The sequence below is a fragment of the Borostomias antarcticus genome, assembly GCF_949987555.1.
Source record: "Borostomias antarcticus genome assembly, chromosome: 28".
Lineage (NCBI taxonomy): Eukaryota > Metazoa > Chordata > Actinopteri > Stomiiformes > Stomiidae > Borostomias > Borostomias antarcticus.
The window spans coordinates 971,917-989,929 of record NC_140261.1 but is presented as its reverse complement, the minus strand read 5'-3'; the positions used below and the strand labels follow the sequence as shown (position 1 = coordinate 989,929).

The window sequence follows — 18,013 nt, the reverse complement described above, 5'->3', positions numbered from 1 at the left end:
GGCTAGGGGCTGGTTGAGGGAGGCTCGGGGCTGGTTGAGGGAGGCTCGGGGCTGGTTGAGGGAGGCTGCGGGCTGGGGCTGGCTGAGAGAGGCTAGGGGCTGGTTGAGGGAGGCTAGGGGCTGGCTGAGAGAGGCTAGGGGCTGGCTGAGGGAGGCTGCGGGCTGGGGCTGGCTGAGAGAGGCTAGGGGCTGGCTGAGAGAGGCTCGGGGCTGGTTGAGGGAGGCTAGGGGCTGGAGCTGGCTGAGAGAGGCTAGGGATGGCGACGGGATCTCGTAACGGGGCTCAAACCTAATGCTACTATAAGGCGCTCAAACCGCTGACCCATCTACCACCTGTCTTTGCCCACTGCTAGAGTGAACATGTTTGAAATGGTCAGGTGGGGAAGTAGATTTCTAGAGTAGTTCAGCAGCTCTAGACGAGGAAGAGCCCAATCTGCTCAGAATGATGTGGCAAAGACAGAACACAATGTCAGAGTACATAGTTTCATTCAGTATTTGTATATTTATTACACAATATAGTACAGTACTGATCAATGACAATTTAAAAAAGCAAATACGTGAATAAATAAAGTGTTATGTGGATACATTGAGTGAAGACACTATTCAAGCTATAAGATGACAGAAATACTTGGAACATCCACATGTCCAGGAACCAACCAAGAACCCAAGTCCACTTTCTGTCTTATAGCCGATTCATATTAAGTAAGTAGTCTGTAAAGTAAACAAGCATATTAGTCACATCATTAGCGTTATCATTACACACAGTAGCAGAAACAGCCAGATGCAAGCGAAATATATGAGAAAGATTGAGTGCCAACATTGCTAAACAATCTAAACACAATTTGATGAGCTGGGACTTGAACCAAAATAACACTGTGATCAATTTAAATTGGGTATGAAACTATTTATCTTACAAAGTGCTGATATACTTATGGTGTTTCCACTGTAATGGTTCAAGCTTGGCTCTTGAGCAAAACGTATGTTCTATAATATGTACAGCTCTTTTAGCACTCCAGTCTGGGTAAAGCTTTGGCTGACTACTGATTGATGCTTGAGCGGGGCAAAACAGACTCAGTAGCCGGGTTCTCTTGTGCTGGGAGATCAGTATCTGAGATCAATACTGGAGAGCGCCAGCGCATTATCCCCAGATCTCAGATCTGTCTGGAAGGTCTCGGAGGGATGACACCGAGTTCTGTGAAGAGTCCATGGCCTGCTGCTCCAAAAAGTCCAGCTTATTCTCTCGGTAAATCTAAAGAAGCCTTGCTAAATCCTTATCGGAAGGTTATGTGAAGTCAAACGTATGTCTACCCAGTACTTTTACCTCTATCAATGTCGACTAAGTCCAGACACAAGGAAATGGCTGAGTGAAATAATGGCTTTTATACAGTATCCTAGAGCCTGTGCAAAATATCACTCTTTCAAATGGATGTGCTCAAACCCAATGTGGATGGTCTCATGTGATAAACGTTGAAGCACATTTTTGATAAACAAGGTAAATCTATCTGTCAGTAACACTGTTTTCCCAATGCCTTTACATAAGCATAGATAGCCAATCTGAGGCTTCAGTATTTTGTTATGGAGATACGGCATCTCGGTAAAAGCTCTGAGTAGAGGATACGAAAATAATACACAGCAAAAAATTAACAGCTATCGCCAAATGCCGTGTATGCAGACAAACTAAAACAGGACTTTTTAGAAAGTTTTTTTTTTGAGGCTAACATGTCATCATATAATGTTATAGATATGAATCACCAGGAAAGAAGGTGTCTCGACCGGTTCCAACTATCAGTACAGCTAAAATGAAAGTTAAAACACTGATGGTCTGAGTACACTATCCGGATGGCCTCCATGACGTCCCTACACGTAATAACACAATCACAACCTACAACCGACGTCATAACAATCTGTCTGGACCAATCAGTCCGATTAGATGCTTGCTAAGTTATGACGGTCGGACCAATAGGCCGATGAGTTTCGTTTATCTAAAGGCTGCAGATTTGATGACCGTCAGGGTAGGGGGCAGAGAGACAGATTCTCTGAAATCACACCAGTGTTACCACACCAGAACAAGTGAAGGCCTACCAGTCTCCGAGGTAGTTTCAATAACCAACTGCCGAAAAGAGATTTGAAAGTTACAGGCCAGAGCAGAGAATAAACTCCTTCCACCGACTTTCTCCCTCAGAAAACAAAACCAAAACAGGCAAAACGTAACAAAATAAAAAACATTCTAAATCTAACAAGTGTACATGATGTTTTTTTTGTGTTTTTTTAAGGCAATGCTTTCGTTCTTTAAGTTGAGACTGTCGTGCGTTATCACATACAGTAGGGCGTGTCTCTCACTAAAGGCTTTTATCCACTGAGTAGGTGGTCCGCAGAGTGCTTGAGAAGCAAGAGGGCGCACTGACAGTAGGTACATGAACACATCTGGAGTCAACCGACCAAGAAGCCACTACGTTTCCAAACATTTTTCGTTGTGTGGCTTTTAACAAAAGGCTTTTACCTATGCAGGTCCGAAGTGAAGATACATTTCCTATAGATACATCTGTTTTTTGAACAATAAAACAATGGTGACAGCGAGACAGGTCCAGGGCTCCATATGACTTGGGTGGTGAGAGACCCAGTAGTGACTTATGACATTGAAATGTCTGCAGACAGTGTTAAGTGATATCGGCCCACAGTTCTGGAGGATGGCGTTCTGGATGTTCTGGATGTTCTGGACCCGCCCGGGCTCCCTTAGACCGAATGATGGGCCAGCTCGTGGTCGCTGGACGAGCTCACCTGCCTCTCCACCGCCCGCTGGGCCTTACAGGCCGCCATTTTGGCTCCGATGTCCCCCTTCTTCTCAAAGTAGTCCACGAGCGCCGGCTCGGTGAGCAGCGAGGCCAGCACCTGCTCGAAGGTGATCGACCAATCGCCGTCCAGCGTGCTCCCCCGACGCCGCTCGCCGCAGCCGATCAGGACGGTGTCGTCGGCGATGTCCTCGCACTGCAGCGAGCCGGCGCTCACCATGGAGTAGGAGGAGACCGACGTGTCGTCCTTGGCCTCCTCGTCCGACGTCTGCGGCGGCGGCGTCTCCAGCTGGGCCTCGGCCAAGGCCCGGCAGACCAGGGACTGGCCCAACACGCCCTCCCCGTTCGAGTCCTCCCTGTCGGACTGGGCCTCGGCGGCGGAGACGGGGGCCTGGGCGCCGTTGTCCGGCTTCTTGGCGCCGTTGTTGTTGGTGAACTTCTTGCCCACCTCTCCGATGCGCAGCAGCAGGCTGGCGACGGTGGCGATGGCGTGGTAGAGCTCCTGCTCCAGAGGGTCCTCGCTGAACATGTTGTACAGGGTCTTACACAGCTCTATAAACTGCTCCTGTAGAGAGCAGGAGGAGGAAGGAGGAGAAGGAGGAGGAGGTCAGTGAGGAGAACGGTTGAGGCCGACATGAACGAACGTGTGTCGCTTCCAGCGCAAGCTCGTATGTAAACATATTTTACCTGGTTCATCCTGGGAAGGTCCTTAATGGTCTCCTTTTTGGGCTCTTTCTCCTTGGCCCACATCCTCAGGTAGTACTTGTAGTCTTTCACCTTCTCCTCTGAAACACACACGGGAGCACAATACTAGCTTCACCCAGCAGAGGGCAGTACAACCCCGGGTAGAGGCGTTTGAGCAGAGCGACACACATTATAGTTCCAGCGGTTGTACAAGCGTCGCGAGGCCTACCTTTCTTCTCCTCTGCATCTCCGCTACCGGACGCGTCGCCGCCCTCTTTCGCGTCGTCTCCTGCGGACAACCAACAGCATCGTCAGCCCCGACAAAGTCGTCAGAGCCACTACGGGGAAACAGCCACACCAATGTGCACGAGCGGCCGGTGGTGAAGTGACAGGTTCGACAGGTTGTGGTGGGGGGGGGGGGGGGGGTTTAGAGTGTGAAACCAAGGTGGTTTAGAGGGAGGGGCGAGACATCAACCTCACAGAGGATGAGTCAACTAACCCAACACCTTCAAGAAAGTACACTAGAGAGAGAGAGGAAAGGGAATGTGGTGTAATTTCTCTAGAGGTAGCAGTGCAGCAGTGAGCTCAGAGTGGGGGTGTACAGAGAAGAGATGTGGGGGGGGGGGGGGGGGCTGTCACCATGTCATGTCACTTTGGAAAATGCTTTATCATCAGAAAGAGCTATCATTTCACCATATTACCTAGTTGGTATAGTCAACTCTCTTGGAAAACAAAGAGGTGTGTGTGTGCGCACAGGGCCTTGCATGATGGCTATTTTCACCAGATTATATGGTTTCTTGGAAAGGAAAGGTTTTTAATAATTGACAGTGTTGCCACCATTATGCTCGTCAAAAGCTTCTTTGTGACCCGGCGAGTCACAGAGAGACAAACCTGAGGTCACTTCCTGCACCAGGAAGTCCAGCTCAGACAGGAAGGGAGATTCTGGAGTGGCGAGAAATCAAACGGAACAAGAGATGGATAGAATGAGAGAGAGAGAGAGAGAGAGAGAGAGAGAGAGAGAGAGAGGGAAACGAGAGAGAGATACATCAAAATAGCAGAGAGGAGGAAAAGATACAGAGTTTAGGAGAGAATACGGAAAATGAGAACATTCAGTTATCAAGTAGTAGGAACTGGGTTCTCCAGAAGCAGAAACATGCAAGAGTAGGGCAGTAAGAAACACGCCCAAGTATAGGATGCTGCTCGCTCGCTTGTGTGTGTGTGTGTGTTCCCTCCAATACAGATGTAACAGTGTTTGTTCTAAGCGTTTCAAGCAGGTGCTGTAGCCATGTTATATAACACGTGCCATCTATGTAAGTGTGTGTTCAGCGTGCACGCGCGCGTGTGTGTGTGTTTACCCTCTGGCGTGTCATCGTCCGTGAAGAACTGAGTGGCCTCCAGTGCTGACTCCGCCTCCTCCGGACACAACGCTGCGAGGTAAACAGAAGGCGGTAAAACGAGGCGGACGCGTCCGCGCGCTCTTCGCTTCCAAACCACAGACAAGCACAGAGGCGTCTTCTCTTACGCAACACCCCCCCCCCCCAGGGTCACACGCTGACTCTGGCCAGATCACTTCCTCTGCATCTGCTGATGTTCAGAATCAGTTTCCGCGTGAAGAGAGTGAAGCCAGTGAACGAGAGGTCAGTCTGTTCTGATGTTGCCGTTCGTTCTAGCAGTGTTGGAAGTAGCTGATTACAAAGTAACGGATTACTGTAATCGGATTACTTTTTCCAGTAGTTTGGAATGTATTACGTTTGAATTGTCAGCAATCAGATTATAGTTACTGACCTATTAAAAAATGTGATGAGTTACTTATGCGCGTGCCTGCTCCCTTTCATGAGGTTGATATGTACATGCGGTCTCTGCAGTCGTGACTGAACTGTTTATGCCATCAGGGTTGAGATGTGCCAAGGGTGCTGGTCTAGGATCAGATATTTATGGAGCTATTATGATCTAAGATGCCAAACTGATCCTAGATCAGCACTCCTACTGTATGATTCGGACAGGAATGAGTTTTATGAAGTAACTCGCCCAACACTGCTCACTAGTAATACATTCACGCACAAGCAGAAGAGAGAGGACGGCGTTGCTGAAATGGCGTTGTCGCACGGCCGCGCGCCGTCGGTTTACCTGGGGGCAGGTGGAGCTTGTACAGCATCTTCAGCTTCTCGGTCATGTCTCCGTGGTACATCCCACCTGGGCGGGACGACAAGGAAGACGGCATCAGAGGGGTTCTCCGTTTCCAGGTACAACTTGGTACGCTCCAATACCCCCCCCCTCCCTTCCCCCAACTTGGCACCAACCAATAATCCCCCCCCCCCCCAAAAAAAACCAACTACGTTTCCAGGTACAACTTGGTACGCTACAATACCCCCCCCCCCCCCCTTCCCCCAACTTGGCACCAACCAATAATCCCCCCGCCCCCCCAAAAAAACAACAAGCGATAACGCCGAAATGCTCCGCCTCTCACTCAGGCCGGTGACGAACTCCTTGAAGTTGATGAGGCCGTCCTTGTTCTGGTCCAGCAGGCGGAAGAGGCGGGCGGCCAGCGTGGCGGTGTGCGCGCCGCACATCCAGGTCCCCAGGCAGCCGAACAGCTGGGAGAACTGGCCCAGGTGGATGCGGTACTGCTCCAGGTAGGGCAGGCTGGGGTCGTGGCGCTCCGCCGCCGTGCTGCTCGCCCCCCAGTAGCAGCTGGTGATGTGCTTGGCCTGCGTGAGGTGGGGGGGGGGTTTAACTAACTGTCGGGGGCTGGATTTTGGACGCCGCGCCCTGTGGCGTCGAGGCTGGGTTAACGTACCGAACGCTGCAGTGTTCAGGGCTGAGTTTCCCAGAGGCATCGTAGCGATGAACGTAGCGCTACGATGAACGCCGTAGCTTACGATGAACGTAGCGCTACGATGCCTCTGGGAAACTCAGCCCAGGCTCTCCAAACAAAAACAAAGGTTTAGCCGCGTAGCTAAGTCTGATTCGGACGTTACGACGAACCAAACGGTGGAATGCGGACGGGTGGCGTCTCTCTCTCTCTCACCTTGAAGAGGACGTAGAGCTCCTCCAGCTCCTCCATGCAGAAGGCCGAGTCGGTCATCATGGCCCTCACCTGCGGGAACAACACCACGCTGAGTCACAGAGGCGTCCCCAAGTCACCACTCAGGGCGTCACCCCCACCCCCCCCCACCCCCGTAAATGGTAAATGGACTGCACTTATATAGCGCTTTAGCACCTTAGCGGCACTCAAAGCGCTTTACAATGGCCTCTCATTCACCCATTCACACACACATTCACACACCAATGGCGGCAGCTGCCATGCAAGGTGCTAACCTGCTCATTGGGAGCAATTTGGGGTTAGGTGTCTTGCTCAAGGACACTTCGACATGTGGACAGTCGGAGCTGGGATTCGAACCACTGACCCTTCGACATTGAACGACCCGCTCTACCAACTGAGCTACAGCCGACCCGTACTACGGACTCACCACGCTCCTCTTGGCCGTGTCCTCCAGAGACTGGATGACCTTTAACCTCTGCTTGAACCTCATCTGCTCGATGACGTCGGCACGCAGGCTGCCAAACTTCTGTTCGGGGACACGGGGACACAGAGGGAAGCAGTGAATGGTTAAGAGTTATAATAATAACAGCAGACAGTGAGACCAAGTCTGCCGGTGAGAGGACACAAAAATAATCACCGGGATTCCGGTATAATGTGTGTGTGTGTGGGTATAATGTGTGTGTGTGGGGGTATCATGTGTGTGTGTGGGTATCATGTTTGTGTGTGGGTATAATGTGTGTGTGTGGGTATAATGTGTGTGTGTGGGGGTATCATGTGTGTGTGTGGGTATCATGTTTGTGTGTGGGTATAATGTGTGTGTGTGGGTATAATGTGTGTGTGTGGGTATAATGTGTGTGTGTGGGTATAATGTGTGTGTGTGGGTATAATGTGTGTGTGTGGGTATAATGTGTGTGTGTGGGTATAATGTGTGTGTGTGGGTGGGTATAATGTGTGTGTGTGGGTATAATGTGTGTGTGTGTGTGGGTATAATGTGTGTGTGTGGGTATAATATTTGTGTGTGTGTGGGTATAATGTGTGTGTGTGGGTATAATGTGTGTGTGTGGGTATAATGTGTGTGTGGGTATAATGTGTGTGTGTGGGTATAATGTGTGTGTGGGTATAATGTGTGTGGGTGGGTATAATGTGTGTGTGTGGGTATAATGTGTGTGTGTGGGTATAATGTGTGTGTGTGGGTATAATGTGTGTGTGTGGGTATAATGTGTGTGTGTTTTCAGCTAGTGTTGGGGTGAGCTACATGGGCCTTGATCAGCGTCATTGAGCCTTTCCGATCACCGGTCAAGACGCTCTAGCCGCTGGGCTGCCCACCTCGTAGGAGGACTTGATGAGGTCAAACACGTCGATCTCGGGCGGGGGCGTGTCCCCGCTGGTCAGCAGGGCGTGGAGGTGGGGGATGGGCGGAGACGCCGTCTGCTTGTTGACTACGTTGTCCAGGTACCTGAGAGGAAGAGAGAGAGAGGAAGAGAGAGACAGAGAGAGAGACACACAGTTAGTACATATCTCATCCCTTTGAACTTCCTTTTTCCACCCCCTCTGTCTACTCTCCCTCCCCCTCACCGTCCCAGTATGGTCATGGCCTCGCCCTCGTCGGAGCAGCCCAGCAGGGGGTCCATGTTGGCGTGCAGCACGGCGAGAGCCACCTGGAAGATGACCTTGATGCCCTCGTAGAAGAAGCAGTCGACCAGCAGCACGGCGCTGTCGAACGGCATGACGGAGAGGAAGAGGGTGAGGAACCAGGACAGCGAGATGGTGGAGATGACGCCCAGGTCCTGCATGTGCTCGTACAGCAGGGGGAGACACTCCCGGGTCAGCTCCTCGAACACGCCCTGGTCCACCAGAGCTCCTGGAGAGGTGGAGAGAGAGAGAGAGAGAGAAAGAGAGAGAGAGAGAGACAGACAGACACACACACACACACACACACACACACACACACACACACACACACCGGTTTCAGCATTATGAAGGCAGCTGTTGTCGTTGGTCTCCCTATTCTGATGCAGAGAGACCAAACCTGACTAACTCACCCACGACCCTGGTGTTGTAATAGTGCTGACTCACCCACGACCCTGGTGTTGTAATAGTCGGGCAGCATCCTCTCACAGAGAGAGACCAGTAGCCAGAAGGCCTGCTCCTCAGTACAGTAGAGCAGCAGCACGGACGTTACTATGTTCATGGCCTGGAGAGAGGAGAGAGGAGAGAGGAGAGAGGAGAGAGGAGAGAGGAGAGAGGAGAGAGACATTTTTTTTTTTTATCATCTCTTTTTTGACCTATTTCTCTATCTATCTGTTAGTTTACTAAATTAATTGTAAACTTAATTTTTTTGTATACTCAATTGTTATTGAATTGTTCTCTTAACGCTTAAAGCATACTGAATTTAATTAAGAGAGAGAGAGAGACAGATAGGGAGGGGTAAGCAGAGAGGGAGAGAGAGAGAGAGAGAGAGAGAGAGAGAGAGAGAAAGATGAGGGGGTGGAGACAAAGAGAGAGAACAAGAGGGAGACAAAGAAAGGGAGAAAATTCAAATCAGGAACATTTCAACCCGTACCCCCCCCTCCCCCCCCCCCCCCGGCCTCCCCTTGCTGTAACGCCCCCGATCTCTCCCAGCGCGTTACGATCCAGGCGGCGGCGGCGGACCTGGCAGTAGCCGATGCCCGGGTTGCGGCAGGCGTAGGCGGTGAGCACGCGGCGCAGCGCGGCGATGCCCGTCTCGTTCTGGAAGGCGTGGTGCTCGGGCATGGAGCGGTGGAGGTCGCGCTCGATCTCCTCGGTGGCCAGCGTGCAGCGACCCATGGCCTGCTCCACCAGCTCGCCGTAGTACCCGGGGTGGCTGGCCATCTCGTTCTGGGCTCCTGGGGGCGCGGTGGAGGTGGAGGGAGAGGAGGAGGAGGTGAGGGAGGAGAGGAGGAGGGGGAGGAGAGGGAGGGGGAGGAGAGGGAGGGAGAGGTGAAGGAGGGAGGAGAGGAGGGGGAGGAGGTGAGGGAGGAGAGGAGGAGGGGGAGGGAGGTGGAGGAGGTGAGGGAGGAGAGGAGGAGGGGGAGGGAGGTGGAGGAGGAGAGGGAGGGAGAGGTGAAGGAGGGAGGAGAGGAGGGGGAGGAGAGGGAGGGAGAGGTGAAGGAGGGAGAGGAGGGGGGGAGGAGAGGGAGGGAGAGGTGAAGGAGGGAGGAGAGGAGGGAGGAGAGGAGGGAGATGTGAAGGAGGGAGGAGAGGAGGGGGAGGAGAGGGAGGGAGAGGTGAAGGAGGGAGGAGAGGAGGGGGAGGAGAGGGAGGGAGAGGTGAAGGAGGGAGGAGAGGAGGGGGAGGAGAGGGAGAGGTGAAGGAGGGAGGAGGAGGGGGAGGAGAGGGAGGGAGAGGTGAAGGAGGGAGGAGAGGAGGAGGAGGTGAGGGAGGAGAGGAGGAGGGGGAGGGAGGTGGAGGAGGAGAGGGAGGGAGAGGTGAAGGAGGGAGGAGAGGAGGGGGAGGAGAGGGAGGGAGAGGTGAAGGAGGGAGGAGAGGAGGGGGAGGAGAGGGAGGGAGAGGAGAGGGAGAGGTGAAGGAGGGAGGAGAGGGAGGGGGAGGTGAAGGAGGGGGAGGAGAGGGAGAGGTGAAGGAGGGAGGAGTGGAGGGGGAGGAGAGGGAGGGAGAGGTGAAGGAGGGAGGAGAGGTGGAGGAGGAGAGGGAGGGAGAGGTGAAGGAGGGAGGAGAGGGAGGGGGAGGAGAGGGAGGGAGAGGTGAAGGAGGGAGGAGAGGAGGGGGAGGAGAGGGAGGGAGAGGTGAAGGAGGGAGGAGAGGAGGGGGAGGAGAGGGAGGGAGAGGAGGAGGGGGAGGGAGGTGGAGGAGGAGAGGGAGGGAGAGGTGAAGGAGGGGGAGGAGAGGGAGGGAGAGGTGAAGGAGGGAGGAGAGGGAGGGAGAGGTGAAGGAGGGGGAGGAGAGGGAGGGAGAGGTGAAGGAGGGAGGAGAGGAGGGGGAGGAGAGGCAGGGAGAGGTGAAGGAGGGAGGAGAGGAGGGGGAGGAGAGGGAGGGAGAGGTGAAGGAGGGAGGAGAGGAGGGGGAGGAGAGGCAGGGAGAGGTGAAGGAGGGAGGAGAGGAGGAGGGAGGAGAGAAGGGAGAAGAGGAGGGGGAGGAGAAGGAGGGAGGAGAAGGAGGGAGAGCATGTAATAGATGCTTAGTTATTGATAGTCATTGATAGCGGTAGCTGTTCTGTGCTAATATGGTTCTTGTATCAGATCCCAGGTCATCTCTGTCCTCCAAGCTGGGAATCCCCCAAGCTGTTCGTCTTTATGGAGAGTTCAAAGTGCATCGCTTGGTGATCCTCAAAGCTTTGTTGTCATTATGTAAGTTACCCCCCACCTCACACACACACACACACACACACACACACACACACACACACACACACACACACACGCGCTGTTATCCTTCCCTCCCGAGCCACATGACTCAGTCAGCTGATCCTGGTGACTGGCCGGGGGGGGGGGGGTGACTGGGTCTGAGACGTGTCACGGCTTGACCTGCGCCACGGACGGGAGTAAGACAAACGCCGGCCACCTCGCCGTGGTAACAGAGGAGGAGGACTCCCTGCCTTCCAGCTGCAGTTGTCATCATACACACACACGCACGCACGCACACACACTCTCTTATATTCACACAGTGTTACTATCACAGTGGCTGACACTCACTCCAGCTCTACAGAGCAGACACCTACTCACACCCAGGCTTAATGGCAAGAACCCCATTTCACAAGCATGCACACACGCACATACACACACACACACGCACACACACACGCACACACACACACACACACCAATCATCACTCCTACTCCTGAAAACACACATCCCATTGTCTTATGCGAGGTCAAGCTCTGCTCTTCAGCCAGTCTAAGCTTCTTCTACTGATCATCTAAGCGTGGTGATTAAGGAAGTGTGAATCAATGTCTAAAAAACTAAAACGCCGCCGTGTCACAAGCCATGTTTCCATCCACTTGTCAATTGTGTGAGGATCGCTAAAAATATGAATGCGAACAAAGCCGGTGAACGTGCGTTTCCATCTAGAGCTTTAAATCGGATAAAGCATTTATCACAAAAGACTTTTATCAAACAAGAGAAAATCCGATGAGATCGACAGTACAAACTTTTTGTCGATTTTCATGACTTTTAATCGAATTTGACTGTTTCCATGAGGCATTTTTAATTCGATATAACTTAATTCGCATAAAACGTGTGGATGGAAACATGGCTACAGTCACCGTATAGGCAGACATAGGTCTACTGCTTTACCGTTGCCTTCTCCAAATACGACATATATATAAATATGTAAAATGACACCAGACGGAGGCGGAGCTTGCCGTAAGTAGTTAGGTACACAGTGGTTTCATTCAGTGGAAACAGAGAACTCTCTTGGGGAACGGTTCCTCTGAACTGACACCATATTGTGGTTGTGGTTTCCAGCGTGGAACGGATAGAAGAACCGTGGAAGAGAGCTACTACGGCGAAGGCCGGCTTCCCGGGCGCCGTGGTGCAAGTCTACGCGGCCACAGGGCAGAAGTGACAAACGGCACGACACACGATGGCTGCCGGCTGTTCAAGGACAATGGTTTTTGCGTGGTAATGGTCACTATGGAGGATGACTGCGCTTAAAAGGCTTTTGATTATGCCGATGGATGGATGGATGGAGGGAGGGAGGGATGGAGGGATGGAGGGATGGAGGGAGGGGTGGATGGATGAATTGATGGATGGATTGATTGATGGATGGATGGATGGATGGATGGATGGATGGAGGGAGGGAGGGAGGGATGGATGGATGGAGGGAGGGAGGGAGGGATGGATGGATGGATGGATGGATGGATGGATGGATGGATGGAGGGAGGGAGGGAGGGAGGGAGGGAGGGAGGGAGGGAGGGAGGGATGGATGGAGGGAGGGAGGGAGGGAGGTAGGGATGGCCGTCCTACCGGAGAAGAGCAGCCACAGCTCCCCTCGCAGGCTCTCCGGGATGCCGTTGAGCACCAGCTCCCGGGTCTTGGAGGTGCGGTACATGCACACACCTCGGCCAAACTCAAAGAAGTGGATGTTCCAGGACTCCTCCTTCATCTTCTCCTTGGTCTGAGGAGAGGGAGCGAGAGGGAGGGGGAGAGAGAGAGAGAGAGAGAGAGAGAGAGAGAGAGACAGAGAGTGAGAGAGAGATAGAAAGGGAGGGATTGGCGAGTGTGCAAACCAACTCCGGAAAGAGTCGAACCGAACGTACTGACTAACTTGAACCAGCCCGCTGACGTATATCTGCCAGTAGAAATTACACAGGGGAATCATCATCATCATCATCATCATCAGTAAAATGGGACTGCCTTGGGTGTGAGAACCCTAATCTACATACATTACTTTTTTGTATTCCTTCTATGTATGTAACTCTCCTACTGTGTACTATTTGCCCCACTATTTTAAGACTGTATATTTATTTGCCCAGGGACTGCGGGTGGAAATTAGCTGTTTAGCTATAACCTTGTACAGTGCGTCTCTCCCTATTCTATAGGGTAAATGTCTACTGTACCTTGTCCCTGTCTTAAAAATAAATAAAATCAATCAATCAATCAGAGGGGGGGGGGGGTCTATCTGATGACCAGTGACTCACAGCTTTGGGCCCCAGGTCCTCCGGGGCGTCTCTCCGGTAGATGCTGAGCAGACCCTGGGTGGCGGTGGGCAGGCTGGAGCGGTAGTGGCGCCCAGGGGCGGGCTCTCCCCCCTCAGCCGAGGGGCTGGAGGGGAGAGAGGTGCCGGGGCTGGGGGTTCCCTGGAGGGGGGGGGGGGAGGGAGGCGTCAGAGAGTCGCTGGAGGACACAGCGTCCAGATATAAACATGGACGTTGGATGAGTGATCGTACGTTCGGGAAGGGGAGGCGGGACTCTTAAATAGGGTCTCCCGACTGGCTGACAGATGGTCTGACTCACCGATTGGCCAATCAGAGGCATGTCCTTGGCGTCGCTCCAGAGGCTGTCGGGGGTGCGCTGCAGGAAGTCGGAGATGCGCTGGACCAGGAAGTCCCGGTCTTTGAGGTTGGCGAAGAGGAAGGTCATCTTGTTCTTGGTGCTGATGGACACGGGACAGGGCAGGACACTGCTGCTGTCCGCCTTCTCTACTATGGACACCTGGAGGCCAGGACGGCACCGTGGAGTACATGTACAGGTGAGAAACAGGGAGAAAAACAAATGAAAACAAAGCTACCTTATAGTAGAGGTGGGCAAGTAGACTAACGTTACTCTTGTTTACTTTTTACCCGCATCGCTTGATTTGTCTGCCGTGCGGGACGCAGGGGCGGGGAGAAAAATGGGAGAATTGAATTGCAATCCCGCTTTCGATTCCGATGATTGTAATCGAGCGCCCGTTTCGATCAATTTCCGATCTCGAATCGAAATCGTGACACGCCCTAGTGTCATGTGTATGCGCGTGTGATCAACGAGACACGCACCTCTCGGAGAGGTATGATGAGTTGGCAGAGGTCCTCCTCGCGGCTGGCGAAGCAGATGTAGTTGTTGGAGACGAATAGCTGACCCACCACGTGCATCTTGGCGAACGGCGTCCACAGGGTGCAGTCCGTGTGTCCGTCCAGACGCTCGTCCTGGGTGAGGCGGAAGAGCGCCCGGTAGCGTTCGTTCTTAGCCCGCGCGTCCAGGTCCCTGGAGCGAACGCACGTCCGGGAAGACAGGAAATTGGGAGGGACATAGTATAATGTTGGTCCCCGGGAAACGCGAGACCACTGGTAACTGGCATCAAAGCTAAAACGATTGGTTATCTTTGAAATTGCGCGTTGTCATTTTCAGATGTGTACTTGTAATTGTTAAAACAAAAGAGATGTGCCATTTTGGGCGGCAAACAACCCGACACAGCCCCGCCCCCGCCCCGACGCCGGTACCTCTTGAGCGCGGAGACGTTTTTTAGGGTCTTGCAGGGCTTGGGCAGCGTGCGGTCGGCCGCGAAGCCCTCGTTGTCCAGCAGCTGGCGCATGGCCATGTTGGCCAGCTGCTCCATCAGCTTGAAGGTGTCGTTGATGTTGAGGAACATGGAGAAGTAGTGCTCGGTGTGGCGCGTGCTGACGCGCACGCTCTCGGGGAACAGCAGCGTGGCGTTCTTCTCCAGCTGGGTCACCTCCGTCCACTGCACCACCAGGGTGACTGCAGGCGTGAATGAGGGAGAGGAAGGGAGATAGAGGGGAGGTCAACCATTCCAAGATGCACAGGAAGCCGGGCCAGGGAGGATTCAATTAGCAGAGGTATTTCCGTGGGGGTTGGTGCTACTGCGACATTCAAATGGCCCCATTCACTAGGACTCAATCACATTATTCCAACATAGTCATTTCCCGCCAGACACACTCGCTCTGAATTCACTTCTCTCATGAGATTCACACTCACTGTCTGCCGACAGTGCAGCTCATTCATAGACACTCACAGGCGCAACACACACACACACACACACACACACACACACACACACACACGCTACCTTCTTTCCCCAGGAGGAATGAGTAGAAGCAGAGATGGTTGATGCTGAGGTAGACCCAGCCCTGGCGTGGCACGCGGCCCTTCCAGTAGCTGCAGGAGTAGTAGTTCACCAGCTTCTCCTCCTCCGGCATCCCGAACAGCTTCCTCATCTTCAGCTCCGCCTCGCGGAACTTGCCAGAATCCTCGTCCTCCAGGGTCTGCTTGCTCTTGTTCTCCTCAGCGATGATGCCCTGGAAAGGTGTGTGTGTGTGTGTGTGTGTGTGTGTGTGGGGGGGGGGGGTGATAGATCATTATCAAATGGCTTACACATTACGCTGACTAAGCTAAAGAGCAGGAAAGGTGGTTCGAATAACTAAAACTCCACCACCACACACTGCCGATAACAGTGCACTGCTGGGAAAAACAACAACAAAATAAAACCATTACAAGCACTAACTTTTATGATCGCACAGCATCTGAACATTTAAAAGCAGCGGGCCGAAATAGCGTGTGATCATTCCTAAATAAACTGTAATGGCTACCTGGATCTTCCCCTTCACAAAGGTGGTGATGTCCTCATCGTTGTCAAAGATGGAGAGCGTCTGGAGAAGGTTGGCCTCCAGCCATTCCCAATCCTCCGTGATCTCTTTCCTGGAGGATCCTGGGAATATCGAAACAAGAGTCTCAGGATCTCAAAGGCTGCTCCATTGACCCCCAAAGCTGTTAGCGCCATGCTTCAATCAAGAGACAACCGATGAGTTTAAGTATTCATGTTTTGTTTGTACTCACCACAGCCGATGCACCAGAAGATCTGGGACTCCCCTGTCTGGTGCAGGATCCGATAGGGCGCCACTCGAGCGCTGGAATCCAGCACCACATCCAGGGTGCCCACCAACAAGCCTGCAAGAGGGGGGCATGTTGAACCAAGGCTAAACTGACTATCTTCCATGGGTTTTTTGCTCACCGAATCACCCTCTGCAGATTTTACTGTCTCCACATTACAAGTTAATGTGTAGGCAAGTCATAGACCTGGCATGGAGTAGGCTGCAAACAGTGCATGCTTGGGACTACAGGTCCAAAATCTACCACAGGCCAAGGGCTAGGCTTGCACATAAAATAAACCATATAACCCAATGAAGCCAAAGGGATTCTATTGTCAGAGTTCCAGATGGACAGGGCAGTAGATCTGGGTCAATAAAATTAGGACTTGTGAAAGGCAAGACTGCATCCTGTTCAAATAGAAACATCTGGATGAAAATGATACTTGTGTCACCAACATGTGCATGTACTGCAGAATAATCTAATTAACCTCACAAAGAGAGTTGAGAGACAGACCTGCTGTTGTGTAACCTATTTGAGAGGCTTCAATAGGATATACAGTAACAAACCCACCCAACTAACATCTTCTTGGTCTCGAGACGATTGAAATAAAGGATTTGCTTCATCATGACATCTGATTGGTGACTTTGTTCTGCTCCATGCTCACAACCCTGTAGCCTTTGATTTGATTTGATTCACTTTATTTATCCCGAAGGAAATTAAAATGCCACGTAGCTCATAAAACAGCCATAAAAACAACACAAGACAACAATACACATATAGAAACATACCAGATAAGGACAGACCAAAAACATCAGACATGTACGTTGTTAAAAACAATGGATGTGTTGTACCCCAAGTGATCTCCAGGTAAAAGCCATAGTGTCATAATGGTGCGTACTTCAGCCTACTGTATATCCTGAATCTGGGATTGAGTGTGAATAGCGAGCCTAGCTTCCTAGCCTAGTCGCAGGTCACTGCGGTCCCATGTTTGCTAGCTAGCCTAGATCTGCTAGCCTAGCAACAATGTTACAATGTTACAATGTTACACATGTTACACAATGTTACAATGTTACACAGCAACACTGGGTGACGTCATTTTGTAACACAGCGTCTAAATCTGTGAGCTACGCTACGCTATGTCCAGCTAGCTTTATTAGCATGTCCCAAGAATGTCTCCTGTTGACACGGGGGACATTGTGAGCTGTGTTTTCCGAACCATAGCACCAGTAAATACCAGACCTGGGTGTCTCTACTGACCAGTAAATACCAGACCTGAGTCTCTACTGACCAGACCTGAGTCTCTACTGACCGGTAAATACCAGACCTGAGTCTCTACTGACCAGACCTGAGTCTCTACTGACCGGTAAATACCAGACCTGAGTCTCTACTGACCAGTAAATACCAGACCTGAGTCTCTACTGACCAGTAAATACCAGACCTGAGTCTCTACTGACCAGTAAATACCAGACCTGAGTCTCTACTGACCAGTAAATACGAGACCTAGTCTCTACTGACCAGTAAATACCAGACCTGAGTCTCTACTGACCAGTAAATACCAGACCTGAGTCTCTACTGACCAGTAAATACCAGACCTGAGTGTCTCTACTGACCAGTAAATACGAGACTTAGTCTCTCTACTGACCAGTAAATACCAGACCTAGTCTCTCTCTCTACTGACCAGTAAATACCAGACCTGAGTGTCTCTACTGACCAGTAAATACCAGACCTGAGTATCTACTGACCAGTAAATACCAGACCTGAGTCTCTACTGACCAGACCTGGGTGTCTCTACTGACCGGTGATGCCTCCTCCTTTCCCAGTAAATACCAGACCTGAGTGTCTCTACTGACCAGTAAATACCAGACCTGAGTCTCTACTGACCAGACCTGAGTCTCTACTGACCAGACCTGAGTCTCTACTGACCGGTGATGCCTCCTCCCTTCCCGTGGCCCTTCCTCCTCTGCAGGGTGAAGAAGGGGTTGGCCCTCTCGCTCACCCACAGCGCGTTGGCCAGCAGGACCTCCTCCGGAGTGATCCACATCCTGGATAAAACCTTCTCCCCCTGATCCTGTCTGGTGAATGATTTAGATTCTAGTCTGGTTGTGAAAACGCTCTCCGGTAGGTTAGTTTACATGCAGACGTGGAGGAGCCTTCGCTGTGGCGCTGGGTTCATGCCGTGTTTCGGCTGGATTCGGTTCAGCAGCAGTTCTGT

The 18,013-nt window shown here is 52.1% G+C and overlaps 1 protein-coding gene across 2 annotated transcripts; it reads right to left on the bottom strand.

Moving 5' to 3' along the window:
- Window positions 1–524: 524 nt before the first annotated feature.
- tbc1d9b (TBC1 domain family member 9b) lies at window positions 525–18,013 on the bottom strand. Of its 2 annotated transcripts, XM_084459465.1 has the most exons (22): window positions 17,725–18,013; window positions 15,769–15,879; window positions 15,522–15,640; window positions 15,002–15,230; window positions 14,415–14,673; window positions 13,971–14,178; window positions 13,453–13,650; window positions 13,137–13,295; window positions 12,463–12,613; window positions 9,169–9,383; window positions 8,593–8,710; window positions 8,092–8,377; window positions 7,843–7,972; window positions 6,944–7,042; window positions 6,502–6,570; window positions 5,941–6,181; window positions 5,601–5,666; window positions 4,829–4,900; window positions 4,365–4,415; window positions 3,703–3,762; window positions 3,477–3,574; window positions 525–3,354 (listed from the first exon to the last, which is right to left on the bottom strand). In XM_084459465.1, exons 1-22 carry the CDS (start codon window positions 17,840–17,842, stop codon window positions 2,734–2,736), a joined length of 3,678 nt encoding a protein of 1,225 aa, XP_084315591.1. In that variant the 5' UTR covers window positions 17,843–18,013; the 3' UTR covers window positions 525–2,733. The 2 variants fall into 2 exon arrangements, with proteins under 2 accessions (XP_084315591.1, XP_084315592.1); XM_084459466.1 differs by lacking the exon at window positions 4,365–4,415.

Excerpts from the sequence above, each read along its gene's own strand:
- tbc1d9b (XM_084459465.1), bottom strand. The coding sequence starts at position 17,842 with ATGTGGATCACTCCGGAGGAGGTCCTGCTGGCCAACGCGCTGTGGGTG. Across the intron at positions 12,614-13,136 it reads AGGACCTGGGGCCCAAAGCT|ACCAAGGAGAAGATGAAGGA; the intron begins GTGAGTCACTGG and ends CCCTCTCCTCAG. Across the intron at positions 6,571-6,943 it reads ACACGGCCAAGAGGAGCGTG|GTGAGGGCCATGATGACCGA; the intron begins GTGAGTCCGTAG and ends TTGTTCCCGCAG.